The sequence below is a fragment of the Cyprinus carpio genome, chromosome A7, assembly GCF_018340385.1.
Source record: "Cyprinus carpio isolate SPL01 chromosome A7, ASM1834038v1, whole genome shotgun sequence".
NCBI classification, from domain to species: domain Eukaryota; kingdom Metazoa; phylum Chordata; class Actinopteri; order Cypriniformes; family Cyprinidae; genus Cyprinus; species Cyprinus carpio.
Genome location: NC_056578.1, coordinates 15,682,098 through 15,699,034, shown reverse-complemented (window position 1 = coordinate 15,699,034; position 16,937 = coordinate 15,682,098). Strand labels below are relative to the sequence as shown.

The following is a 16,937-nucleotide window of genomic DNA, read 5'->3' as shown; positions in this document are numbered from 1 at the left end:
TTTGCCAGAGAACAGTAATTTTATTTGAAAATAATCCAAATACACAAATAAAATCTTTGTATAAAGTAGTGAACCATTAGTATAATATAACGGATAGTAACAGCTGAGTTCTGAGAAATCCCATTAACTGTGAAAAGGTTGAGTCAACTGTGTGCTGCAATTGAAAGGCCTCATCATTTAGTCCAGACAAGTGCCATTTTTTAAATGAGTTCTTCCTTCCCATCACATTGTGACTTAGACCTAGAAATATGCAGCCTGTACTTAACCATATGTCAGAATTGAAACAGATAACAGATTAGAAAAAGACCACAAACAAAATGGATAAGTTGAGACAAGAGGATAGGATACATATAGGCTACCATATTTGAAATGAGAGACTACTAAATCCAACTCAGTTACTGAAAATCACATTTTTAATCTACTAAATATTTAAGTAAATACTACATACTTGATTTAGAAAAAACTAAATTAGTAATCATTTCTATAAGTTCCTTAATATTTCTCATTTTTAAGTTAATTTGCTTAAACCCCCTTTTTACATTTAAAGCTTGTTCTTCATCACACAGTTTGATCCAGTATTAGTATATTAATATGTTGCAAGTATCTTTGTTTGGGTGTTATTTTTAGTGCTTTGTTTTGTCACCATTAGTGATGGGAATCTTTTTAGGGATCTGGATCATTTGGCTCAGCTCAGCAACATTTTTCATATTTCTGGCTCCATACACCTTTCCGAAATACCATAATTTACATTATTTTTGGTATAAAACCCAAAAACCTAATTTACGTAAAAACACAAAACACTACCCAGATTGCACAGGTACGTCTACAAGATGTCTGCTAAAGAGCGCTTGTTCTAGGAAACATCTGCTGTTTAAAAACATCTGATTTACATACATTCTAAAACATAAACATCTTCAAGACATCTGACAGCAAATGTCTTAGAGACATATTGCAGATGTTAATGCAGACATTAAATAGATGTGATGTATCAGGGTGTGTGCTCTCAGGGTAGTGATCTATCCAAAACACAAACTATGTAGCAAATTAGCTCAAAAGGGAAATGTATATAAATCATTATCATTAATTATGATTAATTACAATTATTTATATGAGCCGCTTAACTGTAGTAGAATTAAACTGCAATCAACTAATCTGTTCGTCCAGCGAACATTTAGTGTAATTTCATATCCACTCTAGGAAAGGATATTTTTGTGGCCACAGAAAATACTTTCATACTGCATTAATGCATTAGAGCATGTAGCAAGGATCAAAATTGTAAAGGAACATTAATTTGCAAGGCAGAATCAGAAACTCATGTAATTTGTGCACAAGAGTTTTATTAAACACTAAACACTAACACAAACTGTCTAACAAACAAACAATCACTCATACATGGGAAAGGGCAAATGAGGCTTGATGGATGAAACCATCAGGAAAAACAGAGAATGGAGCTATGAAAACAGTCAATTAATACCTGAGTAAAACCATCAGCGCCGTTTTAGAACGGGGTCTACAGCTTATACTAAACCTCTGTTTCGTTTAGTTAGATGTACGATACTTGCATTGCCTTGGCCTGGAACAAGCGTCTGGATGCAATATCAGATAAAAGTCTTGATGGTTTGAAGGGTCGGTGGTGTAGGAGTTGCGATCACCTTCTTCCAGGTTTGAAGAGTGATGAGCTCCAAAAAGATGTTACTCTGACTCTGTGGTGGTCGGGAGAGTTTTCTCCCAGATAAAGATGATGAAGAGCTAAGAGAGACATCAGCTGAGATCCAAGGATCGTTGGTAAATGTAAAGACAAGGCCGAAGCCTGGTGCAGACTTAAGGGTTGCAGAAGCATTCTAGCTCACATCCCCATCTTCTCAGAATCTAACAGAACTGCCGACTGGCCGGCTATGTGTTGGAGCCCACAGGGCTCAAGCTCTCTACACGGGCAGCAGTCAGAAGATTTAGCAGAAGAAGACATGGACGGAACTGTGCATGAGTCCTTTAAAGTCTGAGAAGATTCAAGCCTCTCAGGATGGGCTTGTCCTAAAGATTCTTAGAACACTAATATATTGCCTATGTACCAACATATAATATACACTCTCGTTTAGATCATCAGAAGACCAATTCATAGATACTTAACACGGTAAGCTTACATATAGATTACATGAACGAGTGGTTCTATCATAAGCATGCATAAAACAGCATACAATACAAAAGACAATATACAATATACAAGAACAGTAACAACATACACAATGACCTGGGGATGTGCATAATAGAAAGGTCATAGAAAAATACGTCTATGAAAGAATGAAAGAAGTCGTTTCCTATAGCAGTACGTGTCTGTTTTAAAGAGAATTGAGTAGGAGGAAGATTCTATCTACATAGCCTACTTTTAGGTCATAAAATCGTTTATCTGATATGGCTGTCCTGGTTGCCATGGTTCTTTCACAGACATCCTGGCACCCAGTATGTTTATTGGTTGAGGTCTGAGACTATTTGTTAATCTAATGAATAACTGATTTGTTAAATCTAATGAAAATTTGTGTGTCCAAATGGCCTAAATGCTACAACTATTATAAACAAATCATTCTCACAATGTAACATGGTGTGCCATATAACAGATAAAACTGAGTTACAGTGTGCACAACAGAAGCATCAAACACAGTTGTGTCGTTATATCTATTAACCCAGAAATATTGTCACATTGTGAACGCGAGCTAGAATCATTCCCTGCACAAAGCAAAATGTCAGTTGCAAAAAATCCTATCATTATTTTCTCTTGTATTAAGAAAGTTATAAATAATAATAATAATAATAATAATAATAATAATAATAATAATAATAATAAATAAATAAATAAATAAAAACGTTGAGAACCGTCCTGGAAAACGACCGGGAGCCGACTTATATCATTAACTAATGCTACTTTCACGTGCTATCGGAATGATCGTAAATAACATTACGTGTTTTCTAATTGGAAATTTGACGTGAACGCATCTCAAATCGTATTTACTATTGACAAATTCGGAAATAATTTTGATACTAGAGTTTTTGAAGTGTGGAGGGAACAGCTATTACTGCTGTCAATGCTGCTCTCACAACAGCTACATCCCGTTCTCTTGTGGTTGAAGTAGTGTATTTATAGGCTGGATATGGATGTTTTATAAGCAGTGAAATAAGCATGTATTTGACCGAAATTCCAGAATTGTCAGCAAACTGCATGTATAGCGCAGTGAGTGTTTATGATAGTCAACCAAAGGCATGCTACATTTTATTCTTTCCGACATTAATAAAGCACAAGCTCGTAATCACGACTTCAGATAAGAGGGAAATAGGACATTTCCGATAGCGCGTGAACAACACACATCACAGTCAGCATCTGCAACGCCATTACAGGAGGCCAATGATGTCATCAGTTTCGCGCAGCGTTGATGTTTATGCTTTCGTGCAAACAACGCGACTATATTCATTGATTGAGGTGGAAATCCTCGTTATGCGTAATTCGGTTTATTTGCCCCAAATGCGTGGAAAATAAAGGCGAAGCTGCTGTGTGTGATATTATCTTACCCTGGTGTAAAACTGCACTTAAAAGGTGAGTGATATGTGAGCGCAACTGAATAGACTGTAGGCAGCTGTTAGCTCGAAAGCTAGTTAGCAGATTTGCACATGCCAACAAGCGACAAATACCAAAGGAACCGTGAATTATAACGTCTACCGTCATTGCAAAACGCACTACTAAACGCGAGTTGTTTCAAGAAATGAAATGGCTTTTGAAAGGATATGAAGCTGCATGAGACATCTTCTCCGTAAATTTTTTAGTCGTTGATTTTACAGTTGCTCGTGGATATATTTCTGAATATATTGAACTTGAATATATTTGCAAATTTCATGACTCGTGTTTGGTTAAACGAGCACAGACAATTTAATTACTTTGAGAATGCATACGGTCTAATAACGCTAATAGCTGCTTTCTGTGTAAATGGTTCTGCTCCAGTATTCGATGAGTTTAAATTAGAGTAAATGAGAACAGCATTTAAAATATGCTATTGTATGTAAAATGTCAAAAGTAGATAAATGTATGGTAGCTAACAGCTGCTTCACTTTGCCAGTCACCATATAACTGACTGATGACTGGTCTTATAAGTAACACATCTGTATTGTGCAAATGACCTGCCTGCACCTTAAACGAAATTCAAGGCACTGAAATTACCCTAATTCTCACCCTTGCAGGCGACGAGCTGGCGCAGGTAGCAGGTTGCCAGTGGACTATGAGAGACAGCGGTGGAAGCCTGGCCCAGAACCGCTGGCAAGGTGAACTCTCCTTGATCGTGAGCCAGGAAGCCAGCAGTGTTGGGGGCATGGGAGGAGGTCTAATGGATCCAAACTCCCCTCCTAATGCTACAAGCCCCATTCACCTCAAACTAGGTCACAAGGAACATGTCTGGACTGGAGAGTACATAGAACCGTTAGAGGTTGATGAAGAAGCTGGTTTTGATGAAGATGACAAAGATATGGAAGAAGAACAAGATGAGGAAGACATAAATTCAGAATGTGCTCCATGGGAGGAGAAAGATGAAGTGGAAGAATGGCAAATGCCTTTTGAATCACAACCGCAAGCCATGCTCGCTAATAATTGTCGGCAGCAGGTGCCCTTGCATGAAAGGGAGGCCAGAGACTTTGCTGAGAATCCCTTCCGGATTCGGCTTCATGGACTTAGACAGCAAAGGCTGAAGCGATGGCGAAGACTACGGTCTAGTGCAAGGTTACACAACCGGCTTGTGCAGAATTGGAAAACGTGGAGACAGCGGGCCCAGTGGGTCAGCACCTTAGGGTATCGACGGGCAAGGAGGTGCCGCCAGTATAGCTTTTGTGCCAGCAAGAGACGGGATGAGCAGGGATGGGACACCATGGGCTCATCACAAACAGGTTTGGAGACAAGTGGAAGAGAAACAGGTGAGACTTTAACTTTTCTCATTATTTAGAGCAGATGTTTTTAATCTGGGGGCTGCAAGGGAGTGCAAAGGGTAAAAGTTGTTTTATATATATATATATATATATATATATATATATATATATATATATATATATATATGTATATGTGTGTGTGTGTGTGTGTATAAAATGTATCTATTAAACTACATAAATGAAATAAATTATTAAAATAAATGAATGATTGATTGATTAAAATAATATAAATTATATTTTAAATGCATCAGTGCAGTACTATAGTGAGTAGAAATATAAAGGTAATAATGTAACATAATAGAAATTAATTATTTTCAAAGGGGGTCCCTCACACACAGTTGAAAACCACTGATTAAGAGTAAATGGAATTGTAGTCAAAACTGCAATATGTTCATTCTCTCTCCACAGAAACCAATTTGTCTGGTTTCAATGGTTATCATGGGGATTCTCAGTCAAATTCAACAGTCAGTGGTGGTCGGGAATATCTTTCCGTGCCCCTGAAGCCCACCGCTCAAAGGATGGAGATGACCCTTACAGAGGAGCACAGGTCTTATGTCCAAGGTAGAAACTTGCTCTTGTTCTCTAAAAGCTGAGGAAACATACAGTACTGTGCAAAGGTCTTAGGCCATTAGTATTTTCACCAACAAAAAAAATGTTTTTAGCCAGTTATTTCTGTATTTTGGTTTAGTGTGTCAGTAGGAAATAACAGTTTACTTTTCTGAACATTCCTTTTGCCATTAATTGTGATAATACAGTGAAATATTTGTATACACAAGGAGTCTGACAACAACCAGTGCTCCACACAGAGACCTGATCTCTTTATCATCCAGTCTGTCTGAGATTACATGAAGAAACAGAACAAACTGAGACAGACTAAATCCAGAAGAACTGTGGCAACGTCTCCAAGATGCTACAAGAAACCTTCCTGTAAATCTACCTGAAAAACTGCACAAGTGCACCAAGGACAAAAGCTGTTTTAAATGCAAAGTGTGGTTGCACCAAATGTTGATTTGATTTAGTTAATTGATAAATAAAATCTATTTATGAAATTATTTTTGAAAGCACCCTCACTTTACAGCATTTTTACACAAGTGCCTAAAACTTTTCACAGTACTGTAGCTTTGTAAGTGGGTTTCTTGTAGCATCTTTGAGACATTGCCACAGTTCCTCTGGATTTAGTCTGTCTCCCTTTTTTCCTGTTTCTTCATGTAATCCCAGACTGGATGATGATGAGATCAGATCTCTGTGGAGCACTGGTTGTTGTCAGACTCCTTGTGCAAACAAAAATCTCACTGGATTATTACAATTAATGGCAAAATGAATGTTTGGAAATGTTAACCGTTATTTCCTACTGACACACTAAAGCAACATATAGAAATAACTGGCTTAAAACCATGTTTTTTTTGTTGGTGAAAATACTAATGGCCTAAGACTTTTGCACAGTACTGTACATCTAAACTCTTATTATCTATTTTGGTTATGATATGGAAGTATGGCCAGTGATAATATTTGGATAATATAGGACTTTATGCCAAGATCGCAGTTTAAAGTTGATGTTGTACTCAAGCTACTGACATAAAATTGGCGTTAAGAAAATTTAGTTTTATTTTATATCCGAATCATCCAGACCGCCTGTTTAAGAAGACAAATATTTTTTTTCACATAATTTGGTGTTTAAATGGAAAACATGTTCTGAACTCTGTGGTTCCTCATGCATGCATGCATTTATTTATTTCTCAGGTCTTCTTGACGAGTACCTTCAAAAGTATGGAAGTCTGATTCCTATACATTCAGATGATATTGTTGAGGAATTGCAGGGCATTTTCAGTGAGGACTTCTCTCAGCCTCACAGGTCTCACACATGCACAAGCTCAAATACACTCTTTCGTTCAGCTGTTTATACCACATGCATCTTTGGAAGAAACTAAAGATTTTTTTTTCTTTACCATGTGCCCACAGGAAAGTCATGGTGCAACATTTAATTCAGTCGTATCAGAGATCATCAGGGACTGCCATGGTGAAAGGGTTCCGGGTGAATTACAAGCGTCATGTTCTCACAATGGATGATCTCAGCACCCTCTATGGACAGAATTGGCTCAATGACCAGGTCAGTTTTGAGTTATAAATGCACAGCACTATTTTTCATCTGTCCAGCTGAATGCACACATTGTTCTTATGCACACATCTGATTTCTTAAGTCATGAACATGTATGGAGACCTTGTGATGGATTCAGTGCCTGAAAAGGTGATTATTTTTTAGTTATATCCCATTTCTCCTATTCTGTCATATTAGTTAACCTGATCCTAGTTCAACCTTAATAACAAAGGTTGTGAAATACAAATGGATTCTGGACTGTTCAGTAATCAATGTATATAATAAAGTGAACATTTTTAGACACAGATTATTGTGAGTTCATAAGTCAGTTTTATAGTTGTTGTTGATTGTTGGGGAAAGTTAATTTGTATTCAGTTGTGTTCAGAGCTTTCTGTTATATCTAATGGCATCTCCTTCATTTAAGTGCACTTCTTTAACAGTTTCTTTTATGACAAGTTGAGGACCAAAGGTTATGATGGAGTGAAACGGTGGACAAAGAATGTAAGAAAGCTGTAAACCTCTTATTAATTGATTTGTTGTACATTACTGTTTAAAAGGCGATATTTAATATATATTTAAAAATGTGTGTATTCCTATGATAGCAAAGCTGCTTAATATTTTTGAGGAAATTGTAATTTTTTATTTATTTTTTTATTCTTTGATGAATAGCAAATTGATAAGAACAGCATTTATTTGCTATGCATTATAAATGTTTTTACTGTCACTTTTGATACCTTTAATGCATCCTTGCTGCATTACTGGTAATTTCTTTAAAAAATATATATATTTTTGCCCCACACTTTTCAGTGTATGATCTTCTTGTGCATAGCATGTACTGTCTAATGATTAATTTATTTGGGTGCATTCTTTAGTAATAATCCTTAAAGCAAATCAGCAGAACTTTTCTTGATATGCTTTTATTTAACACAAGTACAAACATGTTTTAGGTGGACATCTTCCAGAAGGATCTGTTGTTGATTCCCATTCATTTAGAAGTGCACTGGTCACTGGTCTCGGTTGACATTAAACAGCGCTCCATCACGTACTTCGATTCTCAGCGAACCCTTAATCGCCGCTGCCCCAAAGTAAAAGCCCTAAAAAATATTGTTTTATATACAGACAACTTCTTCAAAAGCTATGAAATTTCTTTAAAGTTGTGTGTAATGTCTAAAACATTATAATAAAAATTAAATTCTTTGTTTTTATGTTTGTAATTTGTCAGCTAAGTGACTTTTTTTCTCTCTACAGCATATTTTTAAATACCTTCAGGCAGAAGCCATGATAAAAGAGAAGAGAGACTTTCTCACAGGGTGGAAAGGTTTTTTTAAAATGGTGAGTCCAGTCACTGCAGTGACGGTTGCCATAAATTGCTACCTGACTTTTTTTGTAATGTTAAAGCTGTTCAGTTGTTTGAATGACAATTATTAGAACCTCGCTTTTTTTATGTTACAGAATGTTGGCAGACAGAATAATGACAGTGACTGTGGTGCGTTTGTCCTGCAGGTTTGTGTATACACCAACTTCATACTGACGTTTTATGGCTGGTTGATAAGAATCAGATTAACTGACACAGCACTGTACATTTATAGCAGTTTATCCAGAGGAAAATCCATTAAGCTCTTTTAAAAACCACAAAACATTTGTCAGAATGTATGTCAAAAGATTGACCTTTTATTTTCTCCACCTCTTCTTTAGTTTTGCAAGTGTCTCGCATTGGGTCACCCCTTCAGCTTCAGTCAACAGGACATGCCCAAGCTGAGGAGACTTATGTACAAAGAACTGTGTTATTGCAAGCTCTTACTGTGATATTTGTGTAAAGACTGCACAGTGAGTGGAGAAAAAGATACATTTGTCCAAAAGGCCTGAGAGACTTCACACTGAGGATATTTCATCCTCGCCTACTTTTTTTTTTTTTTTTTTGGTTTCATTCTGGAGCCCAACATCTTGCCTGAGAGATCTGAGGTGATTTACGGTTGACCGCCTGTCTTGCCCTTATGACATACTGCCTAAAAGAAACACTCTGTTTTAGATTTTGCTTTTGTTCTGTCCATAAAGATGTTGCTGATCCGAAATGTTGGCATGAGGGTATTTGTGCTCTGATGCAAGTGACAAATCATGTCTGCATTTTTGTTTTTAATAAATCATCTTCTGAAAATAAGGATCTGTTTATTCATCGAAACATTTCAATTATTATTCTGTCAGTCACATTGCAATTAATGATGACATGATATTTTAAAATGGCCGGGAATCAACAAGTCAGACTGACGTATTCTCAGGTTATGCGGTTTTCGCCCTTGTTCAAACCGGAAATAATACCAGTAAGCTGATTTTTCCTCAAAGCATATTTGTATGGACTATTAAATGACCCACTAGTAACACAAGCTGTGAATCAGAAATGACTCACTTGCAACATTTATGTACAGGAAAACAGCTCTTGGGTAATAAGGGAAGTGTTACCTCTGTATTTTCTGAAAGTGAGCATATTAGTATTTGACAGTAACAGGAGGTGTTTTTTATTATTATGTACTTGTTTAATTCAAGTACAGTTAGTAACAGTTCAAAAGCAAAATAAAGACACATATTAACATAATGAAAGTACCTTTACAGTCTATTAAAGTCCGATTAACAAATACGTCATCATAGCTCATATATTGTTACTTTAGTCACTTTCACGTAAGAAAACAAAAAAAAGTCACTTTCACATTGTTTTAAATATGGATAATAACCTTAAATTTTAGGGCTGAAAAAAGTGGTTAGTACTTTGTAAATTAATTGTTATTAATTTAGTTATGTTACTCATTAAAATATAGGTCATTTTAAAAAGTAATTCTGGAAAACCAAAAAGGCAAAATTGTGGTTTAACTTCCAGCTAGGGTTTTTCGTGACGTCTTCAAACAGGCGGGACCGATCGTTTCTGGACCAATGGGAAGTCACGGTGGGCGGGTGTATGAGCTGACTGAACGGGACGCTGTCCAATCAATGAGCTTTAGCGGTCGTCACGGTTTAAGTATTTGCGCGTTTCCGCCACTCTGCAGTTCTTTGTAATAATGTCGTCTGAACATGAAGATAGGTAAGAGAACGTGTTCGAAGATTTTTTTATTTTCCCCCCGTTTGTGTAAATGTTTAGCCAGTATCATTGATTGCACATGATTTGTTTGAAAATATAGAGTATTTGGTTTTCATCAGCGGTTCAAAAGCTAACATTATCAGCCGGTTTGGCACGTTCGATCTTTCTGGTTCCCGCCTAGTTTAAATGTGTTAGGAAAGTGTTTTTTCACCGGGTAGTGTAAGTATCAGTTACTTTATTTTACGGTATATCCGTGATGTTGGTTGGAAAGTCTTTTAAAATGGGTTTTGTAACGTTTATTCGACGTTCCGTTAGAATGCCGGTTCTTGTGACGCAACGTGTCTCACGCGCTCGTTCAGTTCCTCGTGTGACTGGAGCGTCCATGCGGCACATGGTCGCTCCCTTCTCCTCATTATAAGCCGATTACCTACATTTTAAAGAGATGTTGTAATATAGTTTACGTGAGAACTCCGTGTCTGGTGCCATGTAATAATAAATCTGCGATCGTTTGCAGATGTAGGCCTAAAAAGGAGAAAATACGTAGGTCACATGGCCTTTCCTGGGCGAGACAATAGATTGGTCTGGCAGTGTAGGCCCAAGGCCTATCCTGAGATAGGCCTCTTTTATAATTACAATTTATATAAATTGATAGATAAATTTATTTTATTCATTTTTTTCAGAAAAAGGGAAGCAATGTCGTCGTTGAAAAAGTTTACTAGTATATTGTATCTCTAGAAATAAATGTCGTCATGTATTGGTATAATACTGTGGTGACGCACAAGCTAATTTTATATAACGTTAGCTCTTTATAAAATCCTACATTCTAGTGTTGGATGATTGTTACCGACGTATCGCTGTGAATTAGCGGAGCCACGTTGTTAATGGCGCTGAGCGAAAATGGCTGCCGCTTTTCATGACGAGGTTACGATGTCTGTGTTTAAATTAAAACTAACGCTGTTTTATGGGTATTGCAGATGATTACAATCAAAATCGTCATCCAAACCGGTGTGACGTTTTCCCTGTGGACCCAAAAGAAAACGTTAGACAGAATGATAAGTCACTGTTCACTTTCATTTTATGGAAAATGATCTAATGAAAGTAAACGGTGACTGAGGCTGTCATTCTCCTTTTGTGTTCCATAGAGCAAAGTCACGTGTTTAAGTAAGTTTTAGTTTTTGCGTGAGGTCTTTTACACATTTAACAATAGATGTACATGTATGGGATGTGTAGGTAATTCCCTGCACTATAACACGGGACGGGGTCTAGCAAATATTGGTTAGAATCCACTCAATCTAGAAAAAGTTTAAAGATATTGTGAAAATGTGATCTTTGGGGTTTTTTTTTTTTTAAGAGCTCACAACTGTGAATGTGAAATTAGTTTTACATAAAAGCTATACTAATTACAACGTCTTGTTTCAGACCCAGAGACAATGGCCCTGAGGGGATGGAGCCAGATGGAGTCATTGAGGTTGGTGTCTCATAAGAGCCATTTCATGTAAAGTATAAGCAATTTCTTTTTTTTTTTTTTACCTCCTCTTTAATTATATTGATAACAGGTGAGAACCATTACTGATTCAGGTTTGTTGTAGCACTCTGTACAGGTTGGTGCTTTTCCATAGAGGAAAGTGTAACAAACTGTAAGAAACCTTTCCAAAAAGATATGCCGAACACTTCAGTTTGATAAGCATGTCCCCTATTGAATGGGCAAGGCTTTGTCTGTTAGTGACAAAGTCCTATATCTGTTAGGGGCAGAGCAAATGAAGGCCATATTCATCCCAGTCAGCTCAACACAGTGAGAAAAAGACTGTTTCATGGTATGGGCAAAGATACTTGTCAGAGCCCCCATGATAGGAATTAAGTGCATAGGAATGACACAGTTCCCTCTCTCACTCTTTTTAATGTGTGTTTTTCTGAATCTTTTTTTTTTTTTTTTTTTTACAGAGCAACTGGAAGGAGATTGTTGATAGTTTTGATGATATGAACCTGCGAGAGGCTCTTCTCAGAGGAATCTATGCTTATGGTTTTGAGAAACCTTCTGCCATTCAGCAGAGGGCAATTCTCCCTTGTATCAAGGGTATGTAAAACCTGATTTCCTGAATGGTCTGTCTGTGTTTTAGTCACTTAAGGAATCGTAAGTTCAGTTTATTCACGCCCTTATCAACTGGGCAGGGCAGTGTCTGTCAGTGACATTCTGACCTATATCTGATAAGGGCAAATTAAATAAAGCCCATATTCATCCCAGTCAACTCAGTACAGTGAGGCATAGACTGTTTCATGGTATGGGCATAAGCTGCCTTGGTACTGTAAATTGTAACAGCCAGAGTGAAACTCCGTGTGATTAATTTTCTGCCCTTTTTTGTGTGTAGGTTATGATGTCATTGCACAGGCTCAGTCTGGCACCGGAAAGACCGCCACCTTTGCGATCTCCATCCTGCAGCATGTTGATGTGGACCTGAAGGCTACACAAGCTATGGTGCTGGCTCCTACCAGAGAGCTTGCCCAACAGGTGAGCACCATTACTCATTCAGGTTTGTTGTAGCACTTTGTACTGATTCTGCCTTTTTGTTGGAGGTTTTGGAGACACAGAATACAAATTGTGGTGAACACTTCAGTTTTATAGGCATGTCCCCTATTAAATGGGCAAGGCTGTGTCTGTTAGTGACACAAAGTCCTATATCTGTTAGGGGCAGAGCAAATGAATGCCATATTCATCCCAGTCAGCTCAACACAGTGAGAAAAAGACTGTTTCATGGTATGGGCACAGATATTTAAATCTCTCATCAGATGATTGTCTAGTCATTTTGCAGTGACTCATGAGCACAGGTGGTTTTTCAGATCCAGATAAAGTTAAACAGAGCAGATCTATTTTAGTCATTAATAAAATGTCTTTGTCTTCCTCAGATTCAGAAGGTGGTGCTGGCTCTTGGAGACTACATGGGGGCATCCTGCCATGCCTGTATTGGTGGCACCAATGTCCGTAATGACGTTCAGAAGCTTCAGGCTGATGTGCCCCACATAGTGGTTGGAACCCCTGGCCGTGTGTTTGACATGCTTAACCGCAGATATCTTTGTAAGTGCAGATGACAATTGCTTGTTTCAGTATTACTGTATTAATTGAGACTTGTACTAGCATTTTCTCAGCTACCGGTTCTCTTGAGTTATTACTTGAAGATTTAATATTCTGCAAGGCAATGGCTTGAAATTACAACTTAGTTCTTTTCTTCATTTTTCAGCTCCCAAATATATAAAGATGTTTGCACTGGATGAGGCAGATGAAATGTTAAGCCGTGGTTTCAAGGACCAAATCTACGAGATCTTTCAGAAGTTGGGTACAGATACTCAGGTGAGCTAATCCTTTTTGGTTTGATTTTCTTGGTACCTACACCAAAGTCCCTCACCTACCAGCTTTCTGTGCTGTGATGGGAATCATGAACTTTGGTAGAGTAATGTAACTGCTCTCCACTATGATTGGGCTCATGGGTCCCTCTTCATGACTATTAAGCAGCTGACATCTTATATCCTAAATAAGTTTTTAATTGCTGTATATTTTAACTTCAAGAGAGATGAAAGCTGGCATAGCAGTAAATTGTCTGTCTTGGTCAAATCTACTGCAATAAGATAATCACGGTGACTGTAAACTTACCTTTTCATGTTTCTTCAGGTAGTAGTTAGCGTTGACTCATTTTGTAAGCTGTAACTTATGCACGTTTTTACCATTTCCAGGTGATTCTTTTGTCTGCCACCATGCCTCAGGAGGTGCTGGAGGTGACCACAAAGTTCATGAGAGATCCTATTCGTATCCTAGTTAAGAAGGAAGAGCTGACCCTTGAGGGTATCCGGCAGTTCTACATCAATGTTGAGAAAGAGGTGAGTGGAGAATTAAGGGTTGAGGAAGGAATATTTGCATCTCAAAGCTTTGTTTATCATTTGTCCAAAGTAACAATCATTTGTTACTGAAGATGAAATGCTGTTTTGTGATGATCCCCATGCGTGTCAACTGATCCCAGACTCCCTGCAGTGCTCAGTGTCTGATAAGCGTTTTGCTTATCTGTGCATTTGAGCCTGTCGGACTCTGGGAACATGATCTTGACTTTAGTCTGAAAACAGCACCATCTAGTGGCTGAGCTGAAGAATTTTTTTGGGAGGGCGCTAAGTTGTTTCTCTCTATCTTTGGAGTGGAAGTTGGACACATTGTGTGATCTTTACGAAACCCTGACCATTACTCAGGCTGTCATTTTCATCAACACTCGTAGAAAGGTGGACTGGCTGACTGAGAAAATGCATGCGAGGGACTTCACTGTTTCTGCACTGGTGAGTGACGTTAACATATTGTGACATTTTGTTAAATTATGTATCTTTACATGTTTTATGAACTTGTATTCTGTCTTCATAGCACGGTGACATGGAGCAGAAGGAGAGGGACATCATCATGAAAGAGTTCCGCTCTGGCTCCAGCCGAGTCCTCATCACTACTGACCTGCTGGTAAGCAACCTTTCACTTTCACCCACAGTTCTGAGATGTCACACCAAGGATCCCTCTCCCAACAGCATTCTGTGCTGTGATGGGTATTAAGTTCTTTGGGAGAATATTCTAACTGCTCTCCACAGTGCCTGGGCCGCCAAGTCCCTTAACACGACTATAAAGGAGTTGACATTCACATTTCTTTTAAACACTTGCAGAATCTGTGCTTTTAAATATCTTTAGGGTGCTAGGTGATTGTTTTTGATCTTAAATCTGTACTAAAGTGTCTCTTTATTATTATTATTTTTTTTTTTAATGCTTTAAGCAAGAGGCATTGATGTGCAGCAGGTTTCCCTGGTAATCAACTATGACCTTCCAACCAACAGGGAGAACTATATCCACCGGTAAGTCAACAGAGCTCTTTCTGCTCTTTGTCTGATTTGAGCAATTCTGGCTGTTGTGTAATAAGTGCTTTTTTTTGTGTGTGTAGAATTGGACGTGGTGGCCGTTTTGGCAGAAAGGGTGTTGCTATCAACATGGTCACTGAAGATGACAAGCGCACACTCCGAGACATTGAGACCTTCTACAATACTACAGTGGAGGAAATGCCCATGAACGTTGCTGATTTGATCTAAGAACCTGCCTCATGCTTTCCCAAAAAATATATATTTTTTTCCTCCATTCCCTCTTTAGTCTCAATCCAACCCACATCCATTTTCACGCAACTCCCTCACAAATCAAGTACTGTTAATTCTGAGGGTGCGCTTTTTTCATAAATCCAGTATGTCGGTCACATCACTCAATTATTCAGAATGAATACTCCATATTCCTAAGGCTCATTTAATCTAGACCTTTTTGAGTAGTGCCATCTACTGATCAAGAGGCGGCGTTTCAAGGCTTTTTTGCATGTATGGTGTTAATTTTAATGCACTGACTGGCATAATGGATTCAAGACATGTCCTGCTTTTCTTGAGTGTTGGTTTAACCAATTTTGAGATGTGACTGTTTAACATTGGAATTTTTTTTTTTTTTTTTTTTTTTTTGGTAACACAGGGCAAATGATGTAAAATACAGAATTATTCCTGTTTTATATGGGGAACTTGGACTTTTGTTCCAAATCTTGGTCACTGCCATTTTCCTTTTACAGAAGCATCTGTTACTGCCAGATGCTTCAGTCCAAAAGGAAGCTGGATTGTGAGAACAAACCAGATTGTAAAGTTGCAAAATGTGGTAAAGTCTTTTTTTTTTTTCTTTTTTTTTGGTCCGATTTTTCTGTTACATCTCATGTTTTGACCTGTGTGTGTGGTTGTAGCTTTTTGAGTTTTGTAAATAGGCTTTACTGTGGCAGGATGGGTGGCTGAAGGCATTGGAAATGAATTTGGTATGGCTGGTTGACACCCTACCTTTGTATTGCCTCAGATTTCTCTGCATCAAAGTCCTATCGGGGAGTGTTGCTCCTACAACCTACCTCACCAAACTGTGTTGGATGGGTCTAAATATGTAAAGGACCAAACTGCAGTAGTAGAGTATATAGAGATCATTGTCTTTGTATTGTTCAAAAAATGCCTGTCTTTTGTTGGGTAGGTTTGGATGTGGGGTTTACATTGGTCAGTGCTATTTTTTTAAACAAATTTATTACAAATGTGATGATTAACCTTTTTTGAGATGGAAGCCATGTATTAAATGTTTTCTACATTGGACTCTGCATAGTATTTATTTTAATGGTCTGAAATAAAGGTATTTCCCATTTTTAACATGCTAAGCTGACTCTTACTAGTCAATTGTTTAAGTTACAGTAAGTCTATGGTTTCATCTGATACAAATATGTGAGAACTCAGTGTATGTTCATGGTTCCTGTCCTGGTTGAACTCGTTTTACTCAGTTCCTTTTTGAAGCTCGATGTCGACTAACTTGCTATTTTTATTGCTTTATCAACATTTCAATCACTGTCTTTCAGCATTTAAACTGTTTGAGCAGTTGTAGGGTTAGATGGCAGACATGATAAATGTTCAGTATCAGCTGAATCAGTCATGTTGACTACATTAAGGACGATGGGAATTAAATTTAAGTAATTTGGTCACCGGAGGATCCTCTGCTGTCAGAATTGAGTCCAAACCGTTGATTTAAAAACATCACAAAAAGTAATCCACAATTAATGCATTGTGAAGTGAAATGCTGTTTTGAAGAAACGGGATGAGAAGATGTACAGCAAATCTTCATTTTGGGGTCAGCTATACCTTTAAAATGAATATTTAAATTTGCATGCACAAATATCCATATAAATTGCGTCGGTTTCATTTAAACTTTTGATGCATATTTGTTAGTCATAAAACCGTCTGATTTATGTCATGATACTA

At 37.7% G+C, this 16,937-nt stretch overlaps 2 protein-coding genes and 1 non-coding gene across 4 annotated transcripts; all 3 read left to right on the top strand.

Moving 5' to 3' along the window:
• Nucleotides 1-3,375: 3,375 nt before the first annotated feature.
• LOC109058001 lies at nucleotides 3,376-9,206 on the top strand. Its single transcript, XM_042759907.1, has 11 exons — nucleotides 3,376-3,583; nucleotides 4,222-4,944; nucleotides 5,365-5,517; nucleotides 6,697-6,808; nucleotides 6,916-7,063; nucleotides 7,154-7,201; nucleotides 7,475-7,552; nucleotides 7,999-8,136; nucleotides 8,300-8,383; nucleotides 8,504-8,554; nucleotides 8,747-9,206. Exons 2-11 carry the CDS (start codon nucleotides 4,260-4,262, stop codon nucleotides 8,855-8,857), a joined length of 1,608 nt encoding a protein of 535 aa, XP_042615841.1. The 5' UTR covers nucleotides 3,376-3,583; nucleotides 4,222-4,259; the 3' UTR covers nucleotides 8,858-9,206.
• An 806-nt stretch (nucleotides 9,207-10,012) lies between these two features.
• On the top strand, nucleotides 10,013-16,342 carry LOC109057983 (eukaryotic initiation factor 4A-I). Of its 2 annotated transcripts, none has more exons than XM_042759908.1 (11): nucleotides 10,013-10,121; nucleotides 11,538-11,586; nucleotides 12,060-12,192; nucleotides 12,485-12,624; nucleotides 13,020-13,188; nucleotides 13,352-13,461; nucleotides 13,842-13,985; nucleotides 14,292-14,429; nucleotides 14,512-14,601; nucleotides 14,905-14,984; nucleotides 15,071-16,342. In XM_042759908.1, the coding sequence occupies exons 1-11, from the start codon at nucleotides 10,099-10,101 to the stop codon at nucleotides 15,213-15,215; spliced, it is 1,221 nt and encodes a 406-aa protein (XP_042615842.1). In that variant the 5' UTR covers nucleotides 10,013-10,098; the 3' UTR covers nucleotides 15,216-16,342. The 2 variants fall into 2 exon arrangements, with proteins under 2 accessions (XP_042615842.1, XP_042615843.1); XM_042759909.1 differs by lacking the exon at nucleotides 10,013-10,121 and adding an exon at nucleotides 11,110-11,279.
• LOC122145854 lies at nucleotides 14,088-14,223 on the top strand. Its single transcript, XR_006160589.1, has one exon. It is a non-coding gene; the product is annotated as a small nucleolar RNA SNORD10 (small nucleolar RNA).
• Nucleotides 16,343-16,937: the final 595 nt, after the last annotated feature.